Source organism: Ceratina calcarata, unplaced genomic scaffold, assembly GCF_001652005.2.
Source record: "Ceratina calcarata isolate Rehan_Ccalc_2016 unplaced genomic scaffold, ASM165200v1 scaffold25, whole genome shotgun sequence".
Taxonomy (NCBI): domain Eukaryota; kingdom Metazoa; phylum Arthropoda; class Insecta; order Hymenoptera; family Apidae; genus Ceratina; species Ceratina calcarata.
Window position 1 is genome coordinate 1,960,100 of NW_017147017.1, and position 25,963 is coordinate 1,986,062.

The 25,963-nt window shown below is 45.7% G+C and overlaps 2 protein-coding genes across 18 annotated transcripts in view; both read left to right on the plus strand.

The window, feature by feature from the left end:
• Rim (Rab3 interacting molecule) overlaps positions 1-6,882 on the plus strand; it is a 50,277-nt gene extending 43,395 nt beyond the window's left edge. For 14 of the 17 annotated variants that reach the window (XM_026811828.1, XM_026811829.1, XM_026811830.1 and 11 more), the window contains 4 exons: positions 895-1,109; positions 1,258-1,397; positions 1,561-2,476; positions 3,447-6,853. In XM_026811828.1, coding sequence (XP_026667629.1) covers positions 895-1,109; positions 1,258-1,397; positions 1,561-1,767 — 562 coding nt within the window. In that variant the 3' untranslated portion in view covers positions 1,768-2,476; positions 3,447-6,853. Of the gene's footprint in view, positions 1-894; positions 1,110-1,257; positions 1,398-1,560; positions 2,477-3,446 lie in introns of those variants that run through there. The other 3 variants (XM_026811824.1, XM_026811835.1, XM_026811832.1) reach the window with 3 other exon arrangements.
• A 7,515-nt stretch (positions 6,883-14,397) lies between these two features.
• LOC108622984 (atrial natriuretic peptide-converting enzyme) overlaps positions 14,398-25,963 on the plus strand; it is a 24,632-nt gene continuing 13,066 nt past the window's right edge. Inside the window, exons 1-9 of the mRNA XM_018021206.2 lie at positions 14,398-15,095; positions 20,071-20,134; positions 20,664-20,781; positions 21,338-21,834; positions 22,082-22,420; positions 22,634-22,998; positions 23,628-23,755; positions 24,890-25,016; positions 25,156-25,307. Of these exons, the coding sequence (XP_017876695.1) occupies positions 20,079-20,134; positions 20,664-20,781; positions 21,338-21,834; positions 22,082-22,420; positions 22,634-22,998; positions 23,628-23,755; positions 24,890-25,016; positions 25,156-25,307 (1,782 nt within the window). The 5' untranslated portion in view covers positions 14,398-15,095; positions 20,071-20,078. The remainder of the gene's footprint in view (positions 15,096-20,070; positions 20,135-20,663; positions 20,782-21,337; positions 21,835-22,081; positions 22,421-22,633; positions 22,999-23,627; positions 23,756-24,889; positions 25,017-25,155; positions 25,308-25,963) is intronic.

Consider the following 25,963-nt stretch of genomic DNA (forward strand, 5'->3'; position numbering starts at 1 on the left):
ATAGACGTAGACGATGAGACGGCACGCGCGAAGAGGGCTCAGAATGTAAGTTAAGAAAAATATTTTTGACGTTACTCAAAGTACGAATTGAGCATGAATAGACGTTAGTACGTTTTACGTCGATTAGTTGATAGTCGATTCAACAATAATCAGAATACAATTACGAGAAAAATGGAAAGATGTAGAGAAAGATAGCAAAGAAGACGCTTGCAATGGGGACGAGCCACGTTAAAGAATAAACTGAATATTGTTGGATGATACCGATAGACGATATAGGCTACTATAGACTATAAATACACATGTATCTGGTAACTGGTACGATGCTCGCTCATAGAATGATTTGCATGCACCGACAACCCGTTGCGTTTTTTAACTTTACGATTTTCTTCGTACACGATTGCAATGGTATGCGTGTAGGCTACGTCTGCGTGCGTGCGTGCGTGTGTCCGTGCGTCCGCGGCTGTGTATCACGGTGTACGCGTGTTATAACAATTCGTTCGCCGGTACACCGACACTACACTCGCAGCTCGCAGCGTGGGTGGTTCTTCTTATCTAAAATCGAACGAAGTCTCTTTCCGCACTTTCACGTCGAAGGCTTGCGAGAATTGTCCCTCGCTCCTGCGATTTCGATTCGATTGAGATCCTACACCTTTTTACGTTTTTAACGATTTTCAACGGTAGTCGAATCGATGAAGAATTACGTTCAATCAAAATAACGAATCGACGATGATATACGATTGCGATAGACACGATGTACGAGTCAAGGTTCCTCGGAAACTTTACGTTCGCTTCCGTTTATCCTCTTTCGAATCATTTATACCCGTTCCCATACCCTCGACCACGCATCGAACGCGATTCGCATCCACGACTAACATTTTATTTTGGGAACTGCAGTTGGTCTCCCAGTCTACGAATGACAGGAGAAACCGGCCAGTTGAGAGACTTCATCGAAGATCTCGGACCCGGACAAGTTGTCGGAAGGCAGGCCCTTGGCGCTCGCTGCCTAGGCGAAATTCAACTCTCGTTCACTCAGAAGAATCGCTATCTCGAAGTCGAGGTGATACGTGCCAAAGACCTTCAGCCGAAACAGGGCAGTAAAGCGATTCCAGGTTCGTTATTTTCCGACATTATGATTATCAATCCTCTAAACATTCACCCGCGACCTCCTCATCCCTCCCCTTCCCTTCGACGAATTCCTTACTGTTCTTAAACGAGCAAAGAGTAATTCTAATTACGATCTTTTCGCGATGGTTACAGCTTCCTACGTGAAAGTCTATTTGGTGAACGGTAAGAAGTGTATCGCGAAGATGAAGACGGTGACAGCTAGGAAAACGTTGGATCCGTTTTATCAGCAATCGCTGGCATTCAGAGAAGATTACCGAGGTTGTATACTGCAGGTACGTCGTACACGCTATTCTACGGCGTAGATTTTCCTATTTTTATGTACGCACTTAGAGTTTTTAACAAAACTTAAATTCCGAAGGTTGAGAGGATGCTTCGTACTTCAGACGAGATGTGACTGCGTCAACTATATCTGTTTGTCTGTTTTCATGATCCCAGGTTGCAGTGTGGGGTGATTACGGCCGATTGGAGGGGAAAAAAGTATTCATGGGCATCGCGCACATCGTGTTGGACGAACTGAACCTCAACGGGATCGTATTCGGGTGGTATAAGCTATTCGGCAACATGCCCCTGGTCAGTGGGCCTTCATCCTTAGCTTTGTCCCGTCGATCCTCGGCTACGTCCCTAGAGTCCTTTAAAAATTAAGTAACTCTGGTCCATCTACAGGATATTCCTTTTACGCGTAATACGACAATAGCTACGGAGCTTCTTTCGCGTATTAAATATCCGAAGAAAAAAAAGAAAAAAGAAAAAAAAAAAAAAAAAAACGGAATGTACCCTTAATCGCGTTTCTGTGTCGTCTTCGAAGAACATCTCCATCGTACTATGCTCTATAATCTGTATTTTAGACGTATACGACGCGTACCTACGTAAATGTGTTTGCAACTATTCAGATATCGTTAAAAGAAGTAAGACCGTACGCGGACTGTAATCTTACAATTAATCGAAGATGTCCTTGATCAAAGATGCGTTCTCCATAAAAGTCGTCAGAGTCTTGATGAACGACGACCGTCGCTGGCACTGAATCGGTTCCGAATCAGCTCTGAACGCGGTAAACGTGACGGTCACCGAGCCGGAAGAGGTGACGATGAGATTAAAATGAAACGGGACGAAATTCGCGTGGTGAATGGAAATAGTGAAGGTTGTGAAAAGTCGCGTACGAGGAGACGTGTGCTTCTAGAAGCATCGCTAGCGCATCGCAACGCATCGCCTAGGTATATACTACCTATGTACAACTTACGTATCGAGTACGTTCGCGCCGTGTACGGCACGCTATCCGACGAACCACCGCTAGTCTTCACGTAGACTACGCGTAAAGATAGTAGCCAAGCTCCGGATCATCGGATAGTTTTAGGTACGCACTCATTCTCAGATCAACGGAACGTTTGAAATTTTTCCATTATATCGATTTATCGTCGATTTCACGAGGATACGCGACCTATCATCTGTCTGGCCGTTCGCCGATCGATCGATCGGTCGGCCACGTTGATAACGGGACAGAACGGGTTTCTAGGTATCCACGTGAAGTCCATCGACGCGTCTTGTTAACAGTGTCTCTTCTTTCGTTGGCGCCCCTATCCCTGATACGTATCGACCTTTTATCTTTATATCATCGTGTCGCACTACTTGAGCTTCTTTATCTTTTTCATCGCTACAGAATCGCTCTTTCGTTTCCATTATATGTTTTTCTCTTACACGTCGTATGTATCCAGGTACTTACGTACCTACATTATAGTTGTTTATGTACATTCAAGTAATTTCGTGTCCAGTAGATATTTTGACTGCCTCTGCTAGTACCAACGTTCTTGTTGAATTTTTTAAAAATCTGATCGATAAAATTTATTCCGCTACTATTTATATGTCAGCCTGCACAGCATCGCACCCTTGCGCAACCTCTTTGAATGATCTCGATCTCCTCCGTCTCCATACGTAACGCTTTGAATTTTTAACGAACGTAACGCGCCCTATTTATAAAATGGAATCAAGGTAAGACGGCCGCATTCGAAGTTCTCTGTTCAACTTATCCCCGGTGTTATCGACGTTCTCAGACATTTATAGGCGTACGTAAAAATACTGACGGCTGCCGACACGAATACGAAATCCGACCCTGTCCGAATTAAGCATATTTCAAACGTGTACAGTGTACCTGAATTACCCTCCCCATTCGTTCACTACTCGTTGTTCCTTTTATTGTACATACCCACCTGCTATGTACGTATACCTACACCTTTCCACCTAAGATACCTATCCGTGGTTACGATATGCACGGAGGTGAGTGGCGAACGATCGATTGATTCGCGTCTTCCGTTTCTATTTCATTCTAGTGAAAACGGCACAGAGGTACTTGAGATACCAGGACCAGGTGAACGTCAACGCACTACGGTATCGCGGTATACCGCAGGACGACGAAAGAGCTTAGCGACGACGGCGCGGCCGCTGCTGGACGGTGACGATTCGTCGTTCGACCGTCGAGGGACAGGCGAGAACGACCGAGAAGAATCTCGGTGAAACGGTAAAGTTCGACGAGTGGGAATAGTCACGAACGGTCACCGGAAATACTGTGGTGAACTATCATCGGTGAATTATTTACATTTAACGAACAATTTACGAAATTTTAAATAACGTTTACGAGACTTAAATTTGTACATATAATCGTATACATATATATACATATATATATATACATATATATATATATATATAGGACGCTCCGAGTACTGACGCTAGATTCTATAGGGATAGAGCGATGATTTTTCAAAATGAGAAAGACAACGCACTAAACGAAAACTAAATGAACAAAAACCAAAGCACAGGACAGAGAACAAGGAACTCGTTGTCAAAACTTTTCGCCAACAAATATCATTATCGGAACATATACTATCTATTGTAAATATCACGCAATGATACACGTACTATTATAATTAATTGATATACCTACATACACACATACGTACACACAGACACACACACACACAGACACACAGACGCGCGCGCGTATGTATACGCTTAACGCTACACACGCGCATACATACATGCATATGTACGTACAGGTATCAGGCTAAAGTCGGAGTGACACCGACTCAACCGAAATTAGACATCCACGGTACTTGGTGTCGTTCCGACCGTAGCTCCGAATATACGCGGATTCAACGACGCGTAAGCGAGCGGATGTTTGATTGCCTCGAGCGCGGCCGATCGCGTTTTCATCGTCCCGTTCTCCGCGCGGACGACCCGAGCATCAATAAGAATTTTTACCGATTATCGCGAATCGCGGGGCGAACGGGAACGGGGAACATAATCGATCGGCGGCAGCGAATCGATCGCGCGTGAGTGCATGCGCGTGTGACGAGACAAAAGTGAAACGCTGAGACTATGTATAAATCGACAGTCACCAACTACGAACGTGTGATTCCGTTACTTACTTATTTAAGTCTCCAGGTCCGTTCCCGCGAAACAAACCGAACGACGCACCGTGTGAAGCGTAAGGGGACTCATCCCCTATCTACCATGTTTTTATTACAACTCTTTATCGAATCGCACTCGGCTTTCTCAAGGAGCGCTCCTCATCTTCTTTCCTTTTTATCTGGGAACACGTATTTTTTCAACGAACCGCTCGCGTAATTTTTGCATCGCGTACACGTCTACCTACTATGCGTATGCGTTCTACATGCGTGTCAAAGGGATTCGCGTTTTACATTTATTCGCGAGGCGCCAAGATCCTGCGCTCCCCGGCTAAATACACGTGTATACGTAATATGCGTACGTACGCGAACGACGAATCTTTCGGTAACGGGAGTAAAGTAAGAAGAGGCAACGGTGCGACTCGCATCAGGTCGGTTCTCGTCCCCTCGCCTTTCGGGTGAGGGGACCTCCTCGCGCGTCTCACGACCGATTTTGTACCTCTTAATTATCGTGCTATGTGTTCGATCTACGTCTATGCATTTGCCCGTCTCACCTCTAAACGCGATTCGATGAGCATGCACGTGTACTTATCGTTGGAGAAACATCTAAAAGTCTGTAAATCTAGTTACACTTATCTAGCGTTTAACGTCCGATTTACGAACCTGACTTTATTTCCCGCGCTTATCTCTTCTACGTTTTAATTGTTTTGCGACGAGACACTGCAGGGATTAGTACATACGCGAAAAGAAGAGCACGGTGAAGAAATGTGAGTCTGAATCGATGAAACGAGGGAAAGGAGCGTGTCGTTTATCAGTCCTCTTAACTATTTTACGTACGATGACGTTAGAGTTTGCGGATCTTTACATACATATGTAGGTATGTATGTAACACGCTGCGTAGTCCATGCTATACAAACGTAGGACTTTCACGATTAATACGCATTTTTCTTCTTTGTTAAACGAGATAAGTATACGGTATGTACAAAAAAAAAGAGGAACCGGAAAATAGATTTGTTCTTTTGCACTTACATCGACCGTTGACATCCGAGAGATGACTAGGACGCGGCAAAACTGAAACATCGATGAATTATCCTTAAGTTGGGATAAATATTTTTTTTACAATCTAGGCTTTAAACACCGATTTAGAATCGAGCGGAAACGAAACCACACGAGATCGACGTTGTACACGGTCGTGCGTTTCCACGCATCATTTATCGCGATCGATCCGACACGAGGACTCGACTTTCTTCGTTCGACATTTTCAATTCGCAGCGTTTCCACTTTATCGTCCCGCTCCTTTCGGTATATAGCTGTAATACCTACTCTTATTAGCATATTTTCAAATATTTTCTTCGTCGAAATTCTATTGCAGACTCGCGAACCAAGCGGACCTTTGCTCTATTACAGCGATAGCTCGTCGGGAAGCTTACTCTCGAAGAATCCTCGATTAATACACACGTATTGTACATATATAATATTAGTACATACCTACATATTGATTTAGATACTGCGCGAAGAGGTGTAAGCAACTTAATGAACTCGAATTAAGGAGCGTACGAAGAGAGTCGGGAGGAGGAAACTTATTAATTTGTACATTCTCAACATGCCCATTTGTACATAGGCATGCTCAGTCTTAGGATCGAACCCGCATCGTGAATCATATACATATATAAATTATATATACACGTATACATACATACAAATATTATTAATTACGGAGGAGAACAAATTAATAACTGACTTTGTACCTATATACTTGTGATTAACTTAAACGAAGACGAAACGGCGAAGTAAGTCTAAAGGAGACACGTTTAAATCGGTGGCTTTGGTAACGTGGCGGAGGGATCGGTATGACGGGTGGGGGTTAATCGGTGGGTCGGCAACCAGCGGAAGGAAGTGGGAAGAAATCGAGCCGAAACGAAGAATAAACAGACGGGAAGTCAACGAGTACCACCATTTTTGTTAAACTGGAAGAGGCCGGTTTACGTTTACGATGACGATACAGGGTGCGAGGAAAAGGAGAGTGATGTACCATGTAGTAGGAAAAGAGAATGAGAAAAAAGCGATCGTCTGCTGTCGCGGGAGTTTGGTAGAAAGTAGGAACGATCCAGCGTGACTTGCGCGGTCCTAGGCGTTCTCGTGGTATCGCGTAAAGCGCGACAATCTCGAACACGCGTCGCGTTTTACATCGGCGAATCGCGGAAAACAAGGATAATATTTTTCGAACTTTTCTTTCGGACTCGATTCGTCGACGTTTACGACCTATGACCGTGAACCGGAAGCGTTAGCGCGCTTCGCGCGTACCGCGACGTAAAATAACGGCTGGATTCCAACTCGCGAACACCGAGTTTCATCCGAAGAGCACGCGCTGCTGATTATGATTTATCTGTACGTAAAATTTATTTGGTAAAAGAACGCGCGCGCGAGAGAGAACGAGTGCGAACACGAGAGAAAGGGAGAGAGTGTGGAATAGTAATGGGCGTGGAAAAAGAAAGAAAGAAAACGAGAGAATACGCGAATAGATGAAAATAATTAAAAGAGAATTGCGACGTCGATCAGCTCGACGTAGGAGATGTGTCTTCCGCGTAGGAAGAAATTAGAATTCGGCCGAGTACTGCTTCTCCGACGATCCTTTTTTTGTCTTCGGAACGAGGAGGAAGGTGTTTAAGATCAATACAAATTCCCGTTGCGATTTACCGCTTTTCAACCGCAATTCTGTATATCTAATATACCTACCAGTGGTTTTTTGAGAAAGCGAAAAAAGTTCGAAGTGCGACAACCGTTACGATTCGATTCGATTCGAGGAGTAGTGTATGGCGAAATCTACGCGGAACGATTAATATAAAAAGCGTTAGCGATTGTATCCAGTAAAATATATCTGATAAAAGATATACTCGATGCCAGATATGGCGTGTGACAATAAAGTGATTAAATGATCTCGTCGCATTTCAATCGCAGCTACCTTTCACGATGCGCGTACACGGTTACACATACGCTCAAACGTTGCCACCTTGCACGTTTACGTTATACATACACACACACACACACATACACACACACACATACACACACACACATACACACACACACATACACACACACACATACACACACACACATACACACACACACATACACACACACACATACACACACACACATACACACACACACATACACACACACACATACACACACACAGAGGTGAACGTGAAGAAACACGTATGTATACGTAGTCACGTACTACGTAGTACGTGCCCTATACTTCAAGGCGAAAGAACGGTTTTTCGTGAAGTTCAAGACGACACCCTCGGAAATTTTCCAATTAATTGTTATTTCGTTGTCAATCGATAATGTCAGTGATATTTTTAACAAAATAAACGAACCTCAGAAGGACCTGCTATCTTCGTTTACCTTTCTCGTCGATTCGGACACGTTTATATGGACCGTTTATTTTGAAAGTGGTGTAAGTCCATTTTTGAGAAAAATGAGATATCACGTAATTCATGCTAAATTAAGCATGAATTACGTGATACACCACTTTCAAAATAAACGGTTCATATAATTAACGAAGTTTCAGCGGTGATGCAGAGGCGCGAAGCATATTTCGGAGAGAAAATACGAGAGATTTTATTCCTCGCGTGTGTTTGAATAGTTACCCGGGGATATCGATCGAGGAAATCGCGAGGCACCGCGAACGAAAAGTTAATTTCGGACACGGTTCAATGTGGTAGACACGCGCGCGAACACGCTCCACGCGGAACGAGAGAGAATATTAAATTATCGCGAGGACGGGGATTAAACGAGAATCCCGGATCTAGATGAATCAGCTTCTATATCGTTCCGACTTAATTCCCTGCTAAAATAAATTTCACGATATTTTTCAGACTTTTATTACGGAAAGAAACGTGCTGCGCCTCTCCAGCGAAATATACATAGTGGCCAGGCTAGGGTATCGCTTGAATATAATTTCTCGCTAAGCTGAAGCATCTCGTACGCGTGCACCGTGAAACTCGCGATAAAATTAAGAAAAAAGAAGTAAGTATGCTAGGCGCGTCGACTAAACGTGGCACACAGTCGAGTAAATTACGACGATGGTTACGTAACTCGAAATACGAGGGTGGACCGAGAGAGAGAGAAGACTGAACGGATCCGTGAATTATTACAGACGCCAGATCATTTGCGAGGCACAGGGAAACTAACTTCGTGAGCGGTCAGAATTTCCACGGATTCCTCGAACTTCTCGCGTTAAGCGATATCCCTCGCATTCGGAGGTCTCGACGAAGCCCGGGATTGTACGGTACGATACATTCTGGAATGGTACAGCGAGTCGGCAAGCCTGGCTTGCTAGTAACAGAATGACAAGCTGTAATAGGCAATGCATCCATCCATGTTCTATCTGCTAGCTCGGGCATATATGATCTCGTTAACCGTGTACGGGTATGGTAATCCTATTTGTACGCACTGTTATCGGTGTCGTTCAAAAGAAGAAATCAGCCATCAAAACTCGATCGACTTAGACCCGAACCTAATCGGATGTCGAATAAACGCCTAAAGCGAGCAATGGAATTGTTTGAAATCGATTTTCGTCCCGTTATCCCGGTTAATAAATCGGCGCGGCTCGAGGCTTATTTAACATAACGAATCGTAACGCGAGTACTACACAGTACACAGACCCCGTTAAACGTCGATATCGCCACAGCCCAGCGCTACGCTGCGCCGCCGTTCCTCTAAACTCTAAGCTGATTATGGATATCATAGAGACCAACGGGATCCGCATATTTTTTCTCAGAATTGCTGTCTCAGTTCGACCGACGTCGTTCGATCGATCGCAGCCTTGTTTTCAACATATCGTCTTTGTTGAATTTTAGAACATGAAGAAACGACGAGATCTAGTTTGCGGACGCGTAGCTACGGCGGAAAGAAGAAACTTCGAATCGGAATGGTATATATAAAGGACGCGAGAAATGGAAATGGGAAGAGAGAGAAAGAGAGAGTAAGAAGGAGGGTCTTCGCGAACGGACCGATTTAAAATCCATGACACGTGCGACCCTTCCGAGTCCTTGGAATTCACTCCGTACTCCGTGCCGTAGAGGCGCGCGGGCAATCCAACGAGAGAAAGGATCGATCGAAACGCTTCTCCATCGACGAGCTATCATCACCGTTTATAACGCGATTTTCCCGGTTCGCAATCGAAAGTATAGATGTTTATTATCACTTTGAGTTAGGGTAGCGACAAAACGTTTCGGTACTTGAAAAAGTACACGAGGACTACTGATAAAAATGAATACGTATCAAAGAGGCGCACCTTTCATCCGTCATCCTGGCAACCTTTTACGCGAGCAAGCATCTTAACGTTGTCATCTTAACGCGAGGGGAAAAGAGGCTTGTTCGAATCGAGGACACTGGTTGGCATCGACGAGATCGAGAGCTTCGCGAGAAAAGCCTTTGGTCTCGCTTCTCCTCACATTCGCAATCAACGCTCTATCACTCTTTGGAAATCGTTCCGCTCCTAGACTCCCGTCCACGATCACGGGCTGGTAAACATCCCCACGGAACAATAATCGAAGATTCTCCACGCCCACGGAGACCGAACGCGAGGGGACACGGAGAATAAACGAACATTCTTCTCGTCGTTCGAAAGCGTGATTTCACCCTATCAATATTTAAACTTCTGTTATGTAAAAATCGGCGTTGTTCCATTTTCACGTTCACGTAATGTCCATATTAATTTCATATTTCTATTTATTCATTTATTCCTGCGGACGATATAAAATCCCAGAACACATAGCGTTGCACGGGATACGCGATCGCTCGACCTGGTTTCCGCGTATACATTTTTCGGTTAACTTTCCTATGGGACCGAAATGATGCATGTACGCGAATGTATACGAGGAACCCTCGCGCGCGGGTGTGTAGATGTCGTAATTTCCGGGGCTCAGAGAGGATTCCGTCCTGTAATAACACGACCACTTCCCAACCATCCAAACGTTTTTGGCCGCAACTTTATCACGATACCCTTTTCATGGTACGATGGTCTACCAACCGTTTGGCCTCTTTGACTTCAATAGCGATCAGCCAGATTTCTCGGTTTTCCCTCCCGCTCGTTTCTCCCCTCTTTTCTTGACAATAATTATCGTTAAAATCTAAAATGCAGAGAAAGAAATTCTTCGAAGGCGAAATTGAAACGTGGAACGAACGATAGTGGTTGTAACGCGGTTCAATTTGCGATCGTTAACACGCATGAACGGTATGCGCGTCGCGTTTTGTCGTCTACATTCAACCTTAACACTAGCGAGCTTAACCAAGTTACCAGTATCGATTACGCGAAATCATTAAGAGCAGGGAACGGCTGTCGAAACGGATATCTTCCAACTCTAACTGAATCGCTCCTCGCAACCGATGGCCACCTGTTGCGCAAAATGTGCGTGTGTCGCGGATTTGCATTACCGTCCTACTTCCTTGTCTCGTTGCCAGTTCTCTTATCTCAGCCATGCTTCATATATCTAGCAGTGCATATTTCTTGTTTTCGTCTCGACCGACCCACAATGGATAAACGACGAAGAAAACGACTAGCCGATGTTTCCCGAAGTTAAGAACTTATAGGAGCACCCTTAAAGAAATTTATGCGTCCAATTTAGAGAGAGAGTCGGAGAATCGAAAATTGATTCGCCATAAAGGTCGTGGGTTCCTTTGTTCGTCGGGTCCCTTCTTCCAGAGATCCACCGTTATTTTTCTCGGTGGGTAGTTGCGAAGGGATAGAAGACAAATATTGCGGATCGTTCCACCCGTCCTCTATCCCCGCTTTTTTATCCGATAGTTGCTCGCTGCCAGTATTGGTAGAAACTAGATACGAGATCTCAAACTGTATACCGATACAAACGCGATACGATTGTAGTACGTACAACCGGATACTAAGCGTACGTAGACGTAGATAGTACGTTATATGTATCGTGCGGCGGCGTTCGAACTCGATCCGAGGGTACGTAACCAATTCCGTGCGAGAGAGTCCGGAAATTTATAATTCCATAGGGATGCCATGTATCCGAGTTTCCCTGACGTTTATTAAATCCTTTATCGAGAGAGTTATTCGCGGATCGTGACGATATTCCACCGGATATTATTTAATGCGTCAACGACGAGGATAAGCATCGACGAGAATTCTTTCGACGCCTGGTAAACGAGCTACGAGATAACGGGATCGCCCTTTCAGTTTCAATCGCAATCTTTGAAACGAGACGCTGGAACTTCAATGACAACGAATTCTGTCTACGCGAACTTTTTCGTTCAGCGCGATACGCGTAACCGTGGTTTATAATTATCCGAGGCTCCAATCGATTTCCCGCAACTACGAAATATACAGAATCGGTCGGACACGAGGGAAAATTGTAACGCCACCGTAGCTCTCTAGCGATGGTTCAACCTTCGTTATCCGATCGAACCGATCGACGAATCGGCAAGCTCGTTAAGCTGGAATCACTGTAACGAAACGCCTGTGTTTAATTAACTTACTTAATGGATCGACGGAAAATTATCACGCCCGTTCAATCGCAAACATGCACGAGAAGCTTCTCCTCCTGGCAACGATGTTCCTAGCCCCTGTTTATCGATCACGGGCATACCGCTGACTTTGTACCTCCCCGCAAATCCGATCATAATTTCGTCCCATTTTTCTCCCGTCTCGACATCTTTTATCCCGCTTCGCCGCTTTTGCGCGAATTAAGTTATCGAGCGACAAGATGCTACACCCGACGGGTAGACTTTTCGTATAAAGAGAGTGCGAATCACGGTTCGCTATCGATACGATCAGCGGCGATCGTCCGTCTAATTGCTCGCGTGCCGATCTTTGGCTCGTCGTCTTCGAGGGCACCAAAATTCAATGAGTTCTCCCCGTCCTCCCTATTAGTTCCCACCCTCAATCTCTGGCTCCAGCCCCAGCATAATTTGCTTCCGTCCGCATACCGAGTGGGACGCGATCTACTATATTAAACGTCGTGCGTCAACCTGGAAGCAAATTGTATCGACCGACCGAATTAAGGATCGATGGAGATCGACCCGGAGCAACCGCGGGCATTATCACAGCTCCCGTATTATTCAAATTCCACGTCGGAGCGAGACGAAATTTGAAATCCACCTCGTCGTAAATTTCCAATTACGCGTTATAAACGAGATATAGCTGCTACCTACACCAAACCGACGCGCAAGGGTTGCCTAAGGTAACATAATCTATGTAGGTAACCTATATGTACGTACGCGTATCTATCTCAGTAGCTGCTACTGGACGAGCGGAAAGCCGTTTCGCGATGGATCGATACCTAGATATCTCCTAGTTGCCGCAGTCCATTTTTCTCCGCGCTCCACGCCTTCTCCCGTTTCGTTTCCTTCCTATCCTCCGATAATCCCCTTAATTTTCTCCTTTTATCTCTGCTCAGTCGAACATCCAAACCCGAACCCGCACCGCGCCGCGCCGCTCCGTTCGTCTCGTATTACGTCGCAACGGTGCTTTTACAAATACTTTCGTTACTTTGCCACCACTATTTCGGTTGATGAACGATTCCTATAACGCGCAATTAATATCGTGGGATTTACACCGACCCAAGTAAGTGGAAGATCCGAGGAAGAACGCGTAAAAGTTGACAATTAACCGCGTACACGGTTCATGGATCACGGCTTCGCACCCGTCGCGTGTCGCCCGTCGACGCATCCTCTTCGATCGTTTACCCCTCGCGCGATGAACGTTTTACCCGTTCCGATTTTGATCCCCCGACAGCTTCCGTCCCATCGCGTCACCACGCTCTCATCGTGTCTCTTCCGTCCCCGCCCGCCGCGATAATTCTGCCCCCGACGGTTGGTTGCGGCCACTACTGCCCAGTGGCTACCAGCCACCGACGGAACGACCGCTACTACTCGCGGTTCGCTGGCTACAGCGGCGGCAACGGCTGCTGTCTTTCGGAGTAACGAGCAGAACACTCGGCGCCACGGCCCGGCGCCATCCGGTCTAGCCAAATAAAAATTTAGCGTCGTCGTCTGGTCTAGAATCTGCTAGATCGATTTCAGCATCCCGTGCCCTCTGCTCGGTTCAGCTCGTCGTCGGATCAGGGAATAAGAAACGGCACTCGGTATTCGCTTCGCGAGCGGGAACGTCGTGCCCCGTTCGTGTCTCCGCTTTCGACACGCGGATTAACTTCGAACGCTCCATCTTTCGTCGTCTTGGTATCATCGTCGTACCTTCCTCTCCTTTCTTCGAATTCCGAAATATTTCTAATCGCTGCTTCGTTTTTGGGTAACGCGCGCGGTCCAATGATACACGATCGGACGAATCGTAAACGATCATCGATGCGTTGATGTGTGAAAGGAATCGAAAGAGAATAGGAAAAAACAGATGAAGAGGGAGTGCAATTTGATTCGCGATAAAAATCGCATCTTCCCGCGTGTCGCGACAAGTGCTCGTAACGATAGCGTGATCGATTTAATCTTCGTCGAGAGACTCGGTTAGAAACGATCGTGATCCGTCCACGTCGTCGCGTCCTCGGAAAAGCTAACGGACGGTCGGCTCGGTCTATACTTGTACTCTTACTCTGTACCAGCAAAACCAAAACGGACGAGCAGCATCGGAAGCAACAGCTCCGTGGCAACACCAGCCTCGAGTCGTTCTTCGTTAAATCGTTGTTAGCGCGGTAAGATTCGGTCGAAGAAAAAAGATAGAGAAAAAATAAGTAGGAATAAAGGGAACGAACCGAGGGAGAGGATAGAGAGATGGAAAGGGTGAGGAGAACGATGAGAGAGAGGAAAAGGGTGAGGTTGGCAGGGGCGCAAACTCGTTTCGAAGAGAGGGCGAGCTCGGAGCAGAGGAAGCTGCACGAGTGGGGATAGGATTTTCGCGAACGTGAAACTCAGTAGTACGCTACCACTCACGCATATAGTATCCACGTTCGCTCCACGTGTGGTTTCGCAACTTAAAGGAGGACGAGAACGAGCCTGGCTCGGTGGCAGCTGCAAAGATCTTACAATCGACCTGGTGCCAGAGGAGCTTATTACGGGATCGTATAAAATCCACCACCGATTGAACGAGACTCGGCGAGAGAGCGTGCTCGGACTAGTGGGACTAACCTGGATCGTTTCGACGGAGCAGATCGACGGGCGAACAAGGCAAGATCATGGCGCGAACGCGATGATTCCCGCTTTATCTTGTAGGAAAAAAGGAATCGTAATCACACTCGCGTAGAGGAGAGTAACAAATTGTTCTCGTAAAAGGAAGATCGAAAGAGGAACGTCTGGCACCAGGAAGATCGAATCGAACCGCGAAACTATATACGATGCGTGAAGCTTCCGTTCGATGAAGATCGAGCTTGCGCAGAGCCGGATAAATGGATCGAGAAATTGGTCGATCACCTCACCGGTTGTTTCAAAGCAGAAATCGAAAATGAAAATACATCCGTCGGCACGGACCGGACCGGGACAAGTTATCTCCCCGAATTCAATCAACGAATCTTGATCGTCGACGGGGGACCCGAGGAGCATCGTTTCGAGGAGCGACAATCGACCATCGACTCTGATCGTAATCGCCTTTGTGTAAGTTTTTCTTTCTTCATATCTTTATAATTCTTGTTACGTATCTTCTCGCGTTTTTAATTCAGCGTCCATCGAATGATTTAAGTTCGACGTATCTACGTTTTTTTAAACAAAGAACACAATTCGACTCGATCTCTGAGCTCCGAAACCACGATAGCAACTTGTCTGAATTCGCGAACGCGTATAAATTCCGAGAGCGGAAGAACCCGGATTAATAGATCGAACAGCATCCCAGCGCGCAAAGATCAGTTTCGGCTTGCGGTACGTTTCGATCTTCGACCTCGGTTATAGCATATGAACGGGATTAATTAGCGAACTTCGCGTACTCGAGCATCGAACCTTGCTGAAAGCTAAGGGAAAGACGAACGTGAATAGTTCGATGCGATCATGTGACAGTTGTACAAAGATCGAATTGTAAGTTGTAGCATGGTCAACGAATCTCGAGCACGAGTAAGAGCAGCAGAATTTTTTATCGACGATTCGAGGGCAGGAACGCAATTACCTGAGTTAATCTTCTTACTACGTTCGCAAAGCAAAGTTCAACGCGTAATCTTCCGATAACGAGGTAAACGCACGATCCGTCGCACTGCTATATTTATACCTTACTCCAGCCGTTACATTCTAAGTTCATAAGCACGTACATATATCTTGCTAGCTCTATTAGTTTCACCTATTAAGTAATTCGTAGCCGCGAATATAGCAATCGGGGATCACTTAGTACGAGATGCTGGCGTTTTGGATATTCAACCCCGTTTTCTCATGTAACATATTTCTTCGAAAATTGAATGAAGAAAAATTTCCGAAAAGGAGTATAAAGCATCGTCGATGATTGATCGACAGCGGACAAGATATCAGGCGAAAACGTGAAAGACGTCGCGCGTCCGTCGCCGAGTCGAGGTTGAAAAGCCGCGTGGAAGACATGGCATACACGCAATGTTACATTATAAAACGGAGGGTCTAGATACGGGGAGCGGACATCGTCGACTATTCAAGAGACGATCTTTTACCTATTCGAGCTCGATCGAACGTACCGCGCGTTTTTCACCCAACCGATATCGCAAAAATTTCGTCACACATCGACGATGTTCAGAAATTCTAAAGAATTCGTCCTAGAAAGTTCGAGGCACGAATTCGGAACCTGGAATAAGAATTCATTTAAACTTTCGGGACAACTTTTTTCTTCTATTCTCCTTGTTGAACATACATCACACGATGGTGCAGGCATAATTTTTAATTCTTTGTTTCCTCATTTTCCTTTTATTTTATTTTTCTTATAACTGTACCTTCTTTGCAAGAGTTAAATCCATGTATGCGCATTACTTCATATAAGCACTTGTTTCATCCCGTTGTCAACATTCTTTGCTCGTTTCCTTTTTCTTTTCATTTTTGTTTTGCTCTTCGTCTAAAGAGAACAGAAGAAAGGCTTCCAACACGAGTTCCTTTTGCCTTTTTGCGGTTAGACGCGAGTCGAATACCCGGGACCTCACGCAAAAATCGATGCCATCCGCGCTAGGTAGAACGTAGACTGTTAAAAGAGTCCGTCACCGCCAAGTATCGCGTTTACCACCGTATAAAGATGACACCGCGTCATATTTTATAGCAATTGGTGGCAACGGAATCGATGCCGCTCCGAGAACGTGGCCAACGTCGACCCGCAGTTTCGAATCCGCGACGACGACACGAAGATTGATACGCGTTCTCATATTCGAGTAGATACGTTGTTTTTACAAATCTCTAATTTACACAGCGTATTACGAGATCGGAATAATCGGTTTGTTCAGGCAAGTACATTTACAATTGGTCATGTGTACCTATGCACAGTTGATGCGAGCGACGAATCGCAAATTGTCGGGATATTCGAACAAAAATAGACTGACGGGAATCTAGGTGGGTCCAAGCGTCACCGATATCCGCGCACTACCGATCAGGCTTGGACCGTGAAATAAATATGAAAAGTTGTAACCTGATTTATGACCGTTCTCCTCTTCCTCCTCCAATTCCCTGTTGATTTATGATCTTGCCCGCGCCGGAACGCGTTCGTTTATTTTTTATCTCCTGCGATGCGTCGCGATGTCGACGGCTCCGATGAAATCGTTACTGATTCACTTTACGTGGACGCGTTCTTCCTTCCGGCGTCATCGATAGCTTCGCGTTAGAATTAAACGAAAATTACTCGACCTTTCGCGGGATCATCTCCTCATACACTATTTTAGAATTCTTCGTACGAAATAGCGTTAATTCGAATCTCCTAATTGGCTAATCGCTTCTATTTTACGAGTCTATCAAGCTTAATCGTTGGATATACCGAAATAACAGTATTTCGATCGTCATACCGTGCCGGCAGGGGACATAAACGCCAATTAAATCCGAATATCTCGCATCTTTTCTACGAACCGATACAAATTTTTCAGTCATCATTCCAAAATCCCACGCTAGTACCTGTCAAAGGCTCGTCATGGCTACACCCACTCGCCAACGTAAATTACCGGCGTAGTTCGCATTTCGTACATACAACTAGATGACTCTCGAAGGATTCAGAATATTTTCCGATACAACGAGTCGTCCGAACGTCGTCTTAAGATCTGTTCCTGCGTTCTGTGCATACCACATATCAGTAGCTCCACTCTCTAGCACGTATCGCGATCGTCGACGGATTCTCGAATCTTCAATTCACGTTAGCGAGCCCGGACCGATGAAAATCGAAGGAAGAAGCACGGAGAAGAATAGAGGCGATCGATTAGATCACGGAAACGCTTCCTGCCACGTTCTCCTCGAGTCGAAAGTACGCTCTATACGCGTACGTGTGCATAATCGTATGCAAATCGCGCTTCGGCTCTACTTCGTCGATCCCGTAGTTCGACGTATGTACTTAGGTACTCCATCGTCGATACTCCACATCCCTATGTAACGTTCAACGTGGATCATGGGATCCAAAAGCTGGAGCCACGTGGCTGAGGCAGAGCAATACAAATACTAATTGTAAACTACCGTATGACATAAATGAATAAATAAACCGTCGAAACGTGCCGGCGTGCTTCGTTGAAATTGAGTTGGACAGCAGCTGAATTCGAAAATAGAGAAGGATGGGTGAATTCATATCGACACAGTCGCACTTTACACGTTCATATATGTAGTAGATACCATGTACCGATCTCGATAAATGAAACGCGTTCACGGACGTTTCGTCTGTATTCCCATTGAAATGTAATTTCGAGCATTCGTGTAGTAATAACGGACACCGTCCGGAATCATGAAGAAATATTTGTAGGACCGCGAGTCCCGTCAAAGCGACCAATACTACTGCTAAAATGCCAACCGCAGCGCACAGCAGCGCGTGGCGCACGACGCGTGCGACGGCAAACTTAAACCACGCGATGCTGTTCAATTTCGACATTAACCCCTAGGCTATTGTAGGCGCTTAGGAATTTTGCGTTTGCGACACTATAACGAGAGCGTCTATAACCGCTTATCTCATTGCGGTTGCCTTTTCATTTTTTAAATTCTTTTTTCAAAATACAAAGAAGTAATTGATATTCTTTTAAAGTATTGAAATTCAGTTTTTTTTATTATTAAAATACGTTTTCTCAAAAGTGCATTCCTATCCAAAATTTCGTCGTTCTCGGTGTAACTCGTAACTAAATTTCTACCGTATGGTACAGCCGGTGCGTCTCAAAGTCTGCAGTAGTCAAGAGGTTTTAGGGTAGGAGGGCAAGGAAGTAGAGGTAGGAGTAAGAGGGTGCGGATACGCGGTTGCAACATAAATACGCGATACGTACGAACATATGTGCGTATTCCTATTTTCCTTGACAGGCCGTACCGCCGTTCCATCACCATTCTGATCGATTAAGCCACACGCGTATTTTACCCTTCTTCGATTAATCGCCCAACGCGGTGCGTAATTAGCTTCGCTACCTAGCGAATCTCGTTACTGCGTACGTATATACGCATTACGTTCGAGTCTCGAGCTGAGGTTTTCGATTACGCACTCGTTACGCGGACTCGCTAATTGAACGCGTATCGATAAGCCTCGTCGATACGAATCGGTAAGTTCAACCGCGGGAATCGAAACACACTCGCCGATCTGTTTCGCGCGATCGCGATACGGTCACAAAGTTTAGAAAACGAACGTCCACTTCTAGTTCGTCAAATTGATCTTCGCCGTTGCGACGTGCTCGTGTTTCTCATTGACGACGTTGCATATGAATGAGCTGCTTAGTTGCTTACAGCTATCGTCGCTGATTAGCTTCATTGTGTCGAATGCCCGTCCGCGTATCCACGCGCATACACCGGTGCAGCGAGGACAAAGCTTCGTACTCGTACCGCTTCGCCTCGAAACTTTTGTCCGCGCCATAGCCCGAGCGTGAATCAATGGAATAATCAGGAATTCATCGTCCATTTCCCTATTCTTTTCTAACGATTACACGTGTCTGTGCTGTTACTGTACATTCCGTACGATACGGATAGGTATCATTCATACGCGTTCAAACGTTTTACGAAAAAGGAAGAAAAGATTGGTACTTTTGTAAGTAAGTAGGTAGTGGGCTGTCGTGGTGCTAACACGGCGCGTTTCTTTTTGGTTTTACACGAAGTATGAACATTTACTTATGGAAAAGTTTGGGATAGATACGGGGATGGACTCCGTTTCGGCATCGATCCTCCGACTAGGATAGGGAGACTCAGCACTCGGTACATAGTCGAAATTTGCTCGCGGCGTTCTAGGCACACGAGTTGCTGCCGTTCCTGCGGAACACGGGATGCACGTTTCGACAAAGTCGGCGCGACGTTTGCCCGTGGAAGGGTGTAGATGTCATAACCACCGAGCCGATACGTCAACACAAGAAATGGGTTGTGTACCGCTTTAGCTCGATAGCAAAACAAAATGACATTCTTTCTTTTATCCTTAGTCGTTTGTATTTTGCAACCGATTCACCCCGATCGATACTAATAATACCAGACACTTTCCGGTTGATTGCAGCGCTTAAGATGTCGTCGGGAACGGAGGTACACGGCGGCGATACGAGTCCCAAGCGTCAACCAAGGTAATTGAGAATTAATCCCACTCCATTCGTTATCGTTAGTCGTGTTCGAACGTCGAGAGCTCTTTGAAAGTCGATTCAATTTCACTCGTGTTTCTATCTCGATAATTATTCGGTAGAATAATTTTGCCCAGTTTAATTGTTCTTAATCCGTTCGGCTCTGATATACAATCTACGACCTATTTTCTGGAAAAAGGAACGAAGAGAAGTTGCTGTAGAAAACTCGCCCTTCGTGAAAACGAGAACGCGACACGTGCGGCGTATAATGTAAAGGTAACCACGAGGTTTCCAGTTTCAAGATTTCCCATTTAAAAACGCTGTTCTTCATTTTCGTTATTCTACTCGTTAAAATGAACGCGGTATTATAAAATAAAAAACGCGCACCCATACACCATCCGTATTGAATTTCTGATTTTTCGTTTCTCGCGCGCATTTTTCTTGATTCGAACCTGAAATTCACCGCTCGATCGATCGATCGATCGATCGATCGATCGGTACCTCGTTTTTAAAATATTTTCTCGTACAATTTCAGACAGAATAGAATTCACAGCGTCGGGTTGCCGGTTCACACATCCCTGGTTCGGGAACCCTCGACCACGGGAAGCCCCGTTCCACTTCCGATACCGCGTCGACACTCCGCTACGCCTACGGTAAGTCGGCTTACGTTCGGTTCTGTATTTCGTTCTCTTCACTCACGTTCCTGTACGTACCTATAGATTCGACGTCGTTCGACGAACCGAACGGACGGAATTATCCGTCCGCGTTATCGTGAAACATAAAACGCGTAAAATGAAATAAATTTTCTGCAGAACCGGGATGCGCGCTCTCGTCGACATCGTAGATCCAACGGCCCCCGCGCGACACACACGAAACAGCATGCCCGGACCGCGCGGGCTCGTTCGCGATGACGGTATAGTCTAGTCGCAAGTTCTAGCCGTATCAAAGGTGCAGGCAACGTTCAATTAGTCTATTCCGCAATAAGACGCAAACGACGGCGAGGTGCCTCGCTATACGCGCAGCTTCATCTTTCCTAAGCTATATGGCTAAACGCATCGCGATCCCTCGAGTCGACTTCGGCTCTGGCTCTGGCTCGTACGATACACGCGTATATGCGCGCACAGTAGTAATTTGTCGCTCGCACGCGCACGCACGCACGCATCGCCCACGCGAATGAAAATCCTATCGGGAAATTTGTCGATCCTTCAGGTAGCTCCGCCACCAATACCGCTGCGGCCACCGGCGATCCCCAAACGCAGCAAAAACGAGAAACCGATCCCTATACGATTTCCGACGACGACGACGACGACGACGGGACAGAAAGGACAGGTTGATCGAGGAAAACGATCCAATAACACGCGGACGCCACCGAACGACGCGAAACCCGCGCTTCCTACCTCCCGCGACGATTTCGCCAATGAAGAATTGATCGATCTCGGCCCGTGTCGAACCCAGCGACAGGAACCGAATCGGCCAAAAGCCAACTGTGAGAATCGACAGTGTGCATCGAACTCGGGTGGACCAGCGGAGAACAAGTTCGTGGCGGATTTCGATAAGCTCGGTTTCGCCAATGATTCACAAAAGTCGAACTTCGAACAGCTCCAAAAAGCTTCGCGCGACCTCGAGAAGATACTGCACGAGAGAATCGTGAAGAGTACCGCCGAGCCCGGACAAAGGCGAGCTTCGACGAACGCGCAAACTAATGGGTAAGTCGAGTTATGCGCGTCCTCACTTATTGTTAGCACGATTACAATTACGATACTCGGGCTAAAGCGCGCCACTTCTAAAAGGAACTTGTTTCGGGTAAACTTTCCTACCGAGTTTAGCCCCTCGCCAACAGTTGGCACGGCTGTATCCAATTGGGTGAACACGCTTTCTCTTCACCGTTTTTGTTGTTAATATTTTTCCCCCAAGAAACGTTTTCATCATCCCTCTCGCCCGCTCGTTCGACAGGCTTCAATCGTCGAAGATGGGAAAAGAGGGCAACGTGGACAGCCGCGACGATACTACGGACACGAAGTCTCGGGAGAAAATAATACCGCCCCGGGGAAAGGAGGCCCTACAGGAGGACGAGAACAAGTTTGCTGCTCTAATGAAGATGCGACGCGAGACGGAAAAGAGATGCAAATTCGAAGAGCTTCAGGCAGCATCGAAGAAGCTCGAGACACGGCTTCACGAGGAAGACGGCGACGACGAGCAAGAGGAGGAAGAAGAGGAGGAGGTGCAGGAAGCGGAAGAGGAGAAGGCACCTTCTAGTCACGGAACGAACAAGGAGAAGCCCGTTGTCGACAGGTACGTAAATACGACGACGGCTGCTCCTTTCAAAGTTAAAGCTTTCTCGCTTACACGTACCAATTCATGCGAGTTCAACGGATAATATAATCGTGATCATTCACTTACTAATACTGTTCGCGATTCTCGAGTTTCGCTCTCATCATAAGAACTTTCAGTTAAACTTTTACCCGGAACGTTCGCTTCTCCTCTTATTTTCGGGAAAAAATATAGGTACGAGGAGCTTCGGAGAGCGTCGCAGGAGCTCGAGAGACGATTGCGTTCCGAACAGAGATCCACGGCAACGATGCCGCGAGGAAAATACGAGATTGACACGGACAGGACTAGGAATATTCAGCAGCAGCAAAATCTCCGAAAGGAAAGAACGTGCGAGAAATTGGAGAAGCTGCCGAAAGCGACGCAGACGAACCTACCACCACCGTTGAGCGCGATTTCTCAGAGTTCCATGCCGAAACCAGTCAGCGTCAGACAGGACAGCAACGTCTCTTCGGATAGTTTTAGTCAGACGAGTTCGCCAAGTTACACAAGCAAAACCATGGAGGCCCCGCTTCTGCCCCACAAATACGGAAAAGTTCCAGGTACGCGTGTACCTACTTACTTGTTCTCGCCAAATTTTATCTCAATATTTATTTTTTTATTCAATTATAATCAATATTTATTTTTTTATTACCTATAGTTATTCTAATCGATTGAGTGAAGTTAAATTTCTCGCGACGGATCGCAGCGTGAGAAAAAAAGCTTTCGAACAAAGAATTACTCCACTGTTCCCATCGTTCCAAATGGTTTTCATTAGTTTTCAATATTTTTTATCGAAACACGGACGGGTTTTCAAAATGTCAGTGATTTTCCATCGACTGTTCGACTCGACAATTCACTAAATCGTACCGAAACTGTGTAATTTAATTACACCTAACTAAAAAATATTGAAAAAGTCGAAAGTAATTGAAATGTCGATCGAACACGTTCTGCTGCTCTCGTGATTTATTTCATTTTTCCCATTTATCCTTCTCCTTTCCTTTCCTCTTCCAGATTCACTTTTTTACTCTCCTTTTAGGAAACTCTTCTCCAACAGTCCCTCCTACCCCGTTCGCCAGCTAAAGGGAAATCCACCATATCTCTCCGTATTGAGAACATTTCATTAAGTAAATAATATTTTGCGTTTGAACGAAGGTTTACGAAATCGACTGTTCTATCGGTGAAATTGCAGACAGAGCTTTAGTGCCGGAACCGGACAACGCATCCGGCCGCACTATCACCAAGTCAACCAGCACCCCGGCCAGCTTGCAGACGATCGTCCGCGTACACGGTGGCAACAACGGTTCCCTTCGTCACAAGGTAATTCGAGAATGACTACTCGCATCGCCTCGATCCGTTCCGGTATTCTGCAAGTGTACAGCGTACAATATGTATAGGTAACGACGAGAACGGCGCGGCGCCGCGCACCGTTAATTCTTTCGCGCTCGCAACTTCCCGCTTATCGATTGCATTCGTTTCCCACGGTGTCGGTAGTTATTACGTAACCCGGAGAGAAACGAACGAGAGAATTTGAGGCATACAATCGCGTACGTATACGTGGATAGGTGGGTGCTTGGGTACTGGTGAATATAGACACCTATAGATGGGCGAAATTAAGCATCGAAGGATCCTCGCGTACCTACTCAAAACGGATTCGAGGTCGAGTTCGTCAAATCGAGAGGCGCCGATTCGATAGATCGGGCGGAAGTCTGAATATGTTTCGCGTCGATTTTGTTTGATCGATCGCGGAAGTCGGACCACATATTTTCCCGTCCTCGAGTCGTATCGGTTATTTTAATGGTGTTACGCGAACGCCCTTCCAACTTATTCGCCATGAGCACCTACTCCTTACATTGCACGTAAAGATTCTCGACTATCGCGAGTAAACGCTTTAATAAATAAAAAAAAATAACGAATTGAAAATCGGTGGAAACCGAATAATGTATGTAGATATTTAGGTATATACGTAGAGCGAAATCGAACAACGATAGGGTCCGGAAGAGCGAGGATGTGGGAGAAGTAACGTAATTCGCCGCCGTTCAGTGCGATGCGACCGCGAGGAAATTATAATCGATATCGGCCGACAACCGAACCGAATGTTCCGCGACGAGTACGTTGACTCGTCGAACATGGAATTAATCGCGAGGGCGCGGCATGCTTGATACCAGAGACGCATGTTAGTTACAGGCTCTCCCGTTTTATCTTAAGACGAAGTTCTGTTAATTGACCGAACGTAATGTTCGGCTACTTAGGCTGCTGGCTACTCGCTGGATACTCGAGAACTCTCACCGTTTTCTGTGAAACGATCGATCCTCCAACGAATAGCCGATTGTACACTCGAATTCGAATTTTCCTGCGGATCGCATCTTAGCTCTTGAAAACACGTTGGCGCAACGTGAAACGAGAATCGAAACTTCTCTCGAATTGGGACGATTCTTTCCTAATTGCTTTTAGATCATTCGGGATATGACCAGCAGTCACTACGTGACTAACGGAAGGCTGCGGTTTAGATTCGTGCAAGTACTTTTCAACGCCGTCGCGCTTTTGATCATCGCCGGAGGCCTCGCCATTTATGTCAGATGTAAGTAAACGTTTACTCTCGCATGCATATCGAACTCTGCAATTGAAATTACGCGTTCGATCAATAAGAGAGATGCAAAGGCGGAATGCGCGGATCAACAGATTTCGGAACGATTCAATGAAAAATTTATTACGCGCAGCGTACCCGGAGACGATTATAGGACCTGAGAACAAGCCGATCTACGCGAACAAAATCGCGTTCACCGAACGCGCTCCAGTTACGATCGAAGATAAGAATCCAGCGCCGGGAGTGTGTCTACCTATAATCGTGACGTTCTGTCAATATCACAAGGTAAACGAACGATTCGATCGCTAGATTCCGGATACCTACGTCTATCCTGCTTAGACACCGGCCATTCGGCTATCCAGTCATCCAGTTATTCAGTTATTCATTCGAACGAAATCGAATTAAAGTAACGCGCGGGTCCCTATATTTTTTCAGCCACGCTGGCTCGTGTTCGCGAGAATCGGAATTGTACCCGGATAAACGTGTCAAATAACGGACGCTGATATCATCGATCCAACAATTCCACGTTTTTCGTATTTATTTTCCGCTTCTCCCTCCCTCTGTGTCTATCTAGCTCTCGCTTTTTTACTATTATATAATATAACTACGTGAAGTATCTATACGCGGCGATGCTTGGCGAATTAAGGTTGTATGAATCCTTACATAAAAACCATGACGACGCATTAAAATTCTAATAAGTACTAGATATTACATTAATAAAACACAGTAAAAAAATTACGAATCTTGCGAGGTTATTAAAAAAGTTATTACATTATGAATTCTTATGTCGAAATAACAGCATTTTTATTTCATTTATGAAAAATATGAATGCAACAATGAGAGAATTTTGTAATTTTAATAAAAAAATTAGGAATCTTGCGAGCTTATTAAAAAAGTTATTACATTATGAATTCTTATGTCCAAATAACAGAATTTTTATT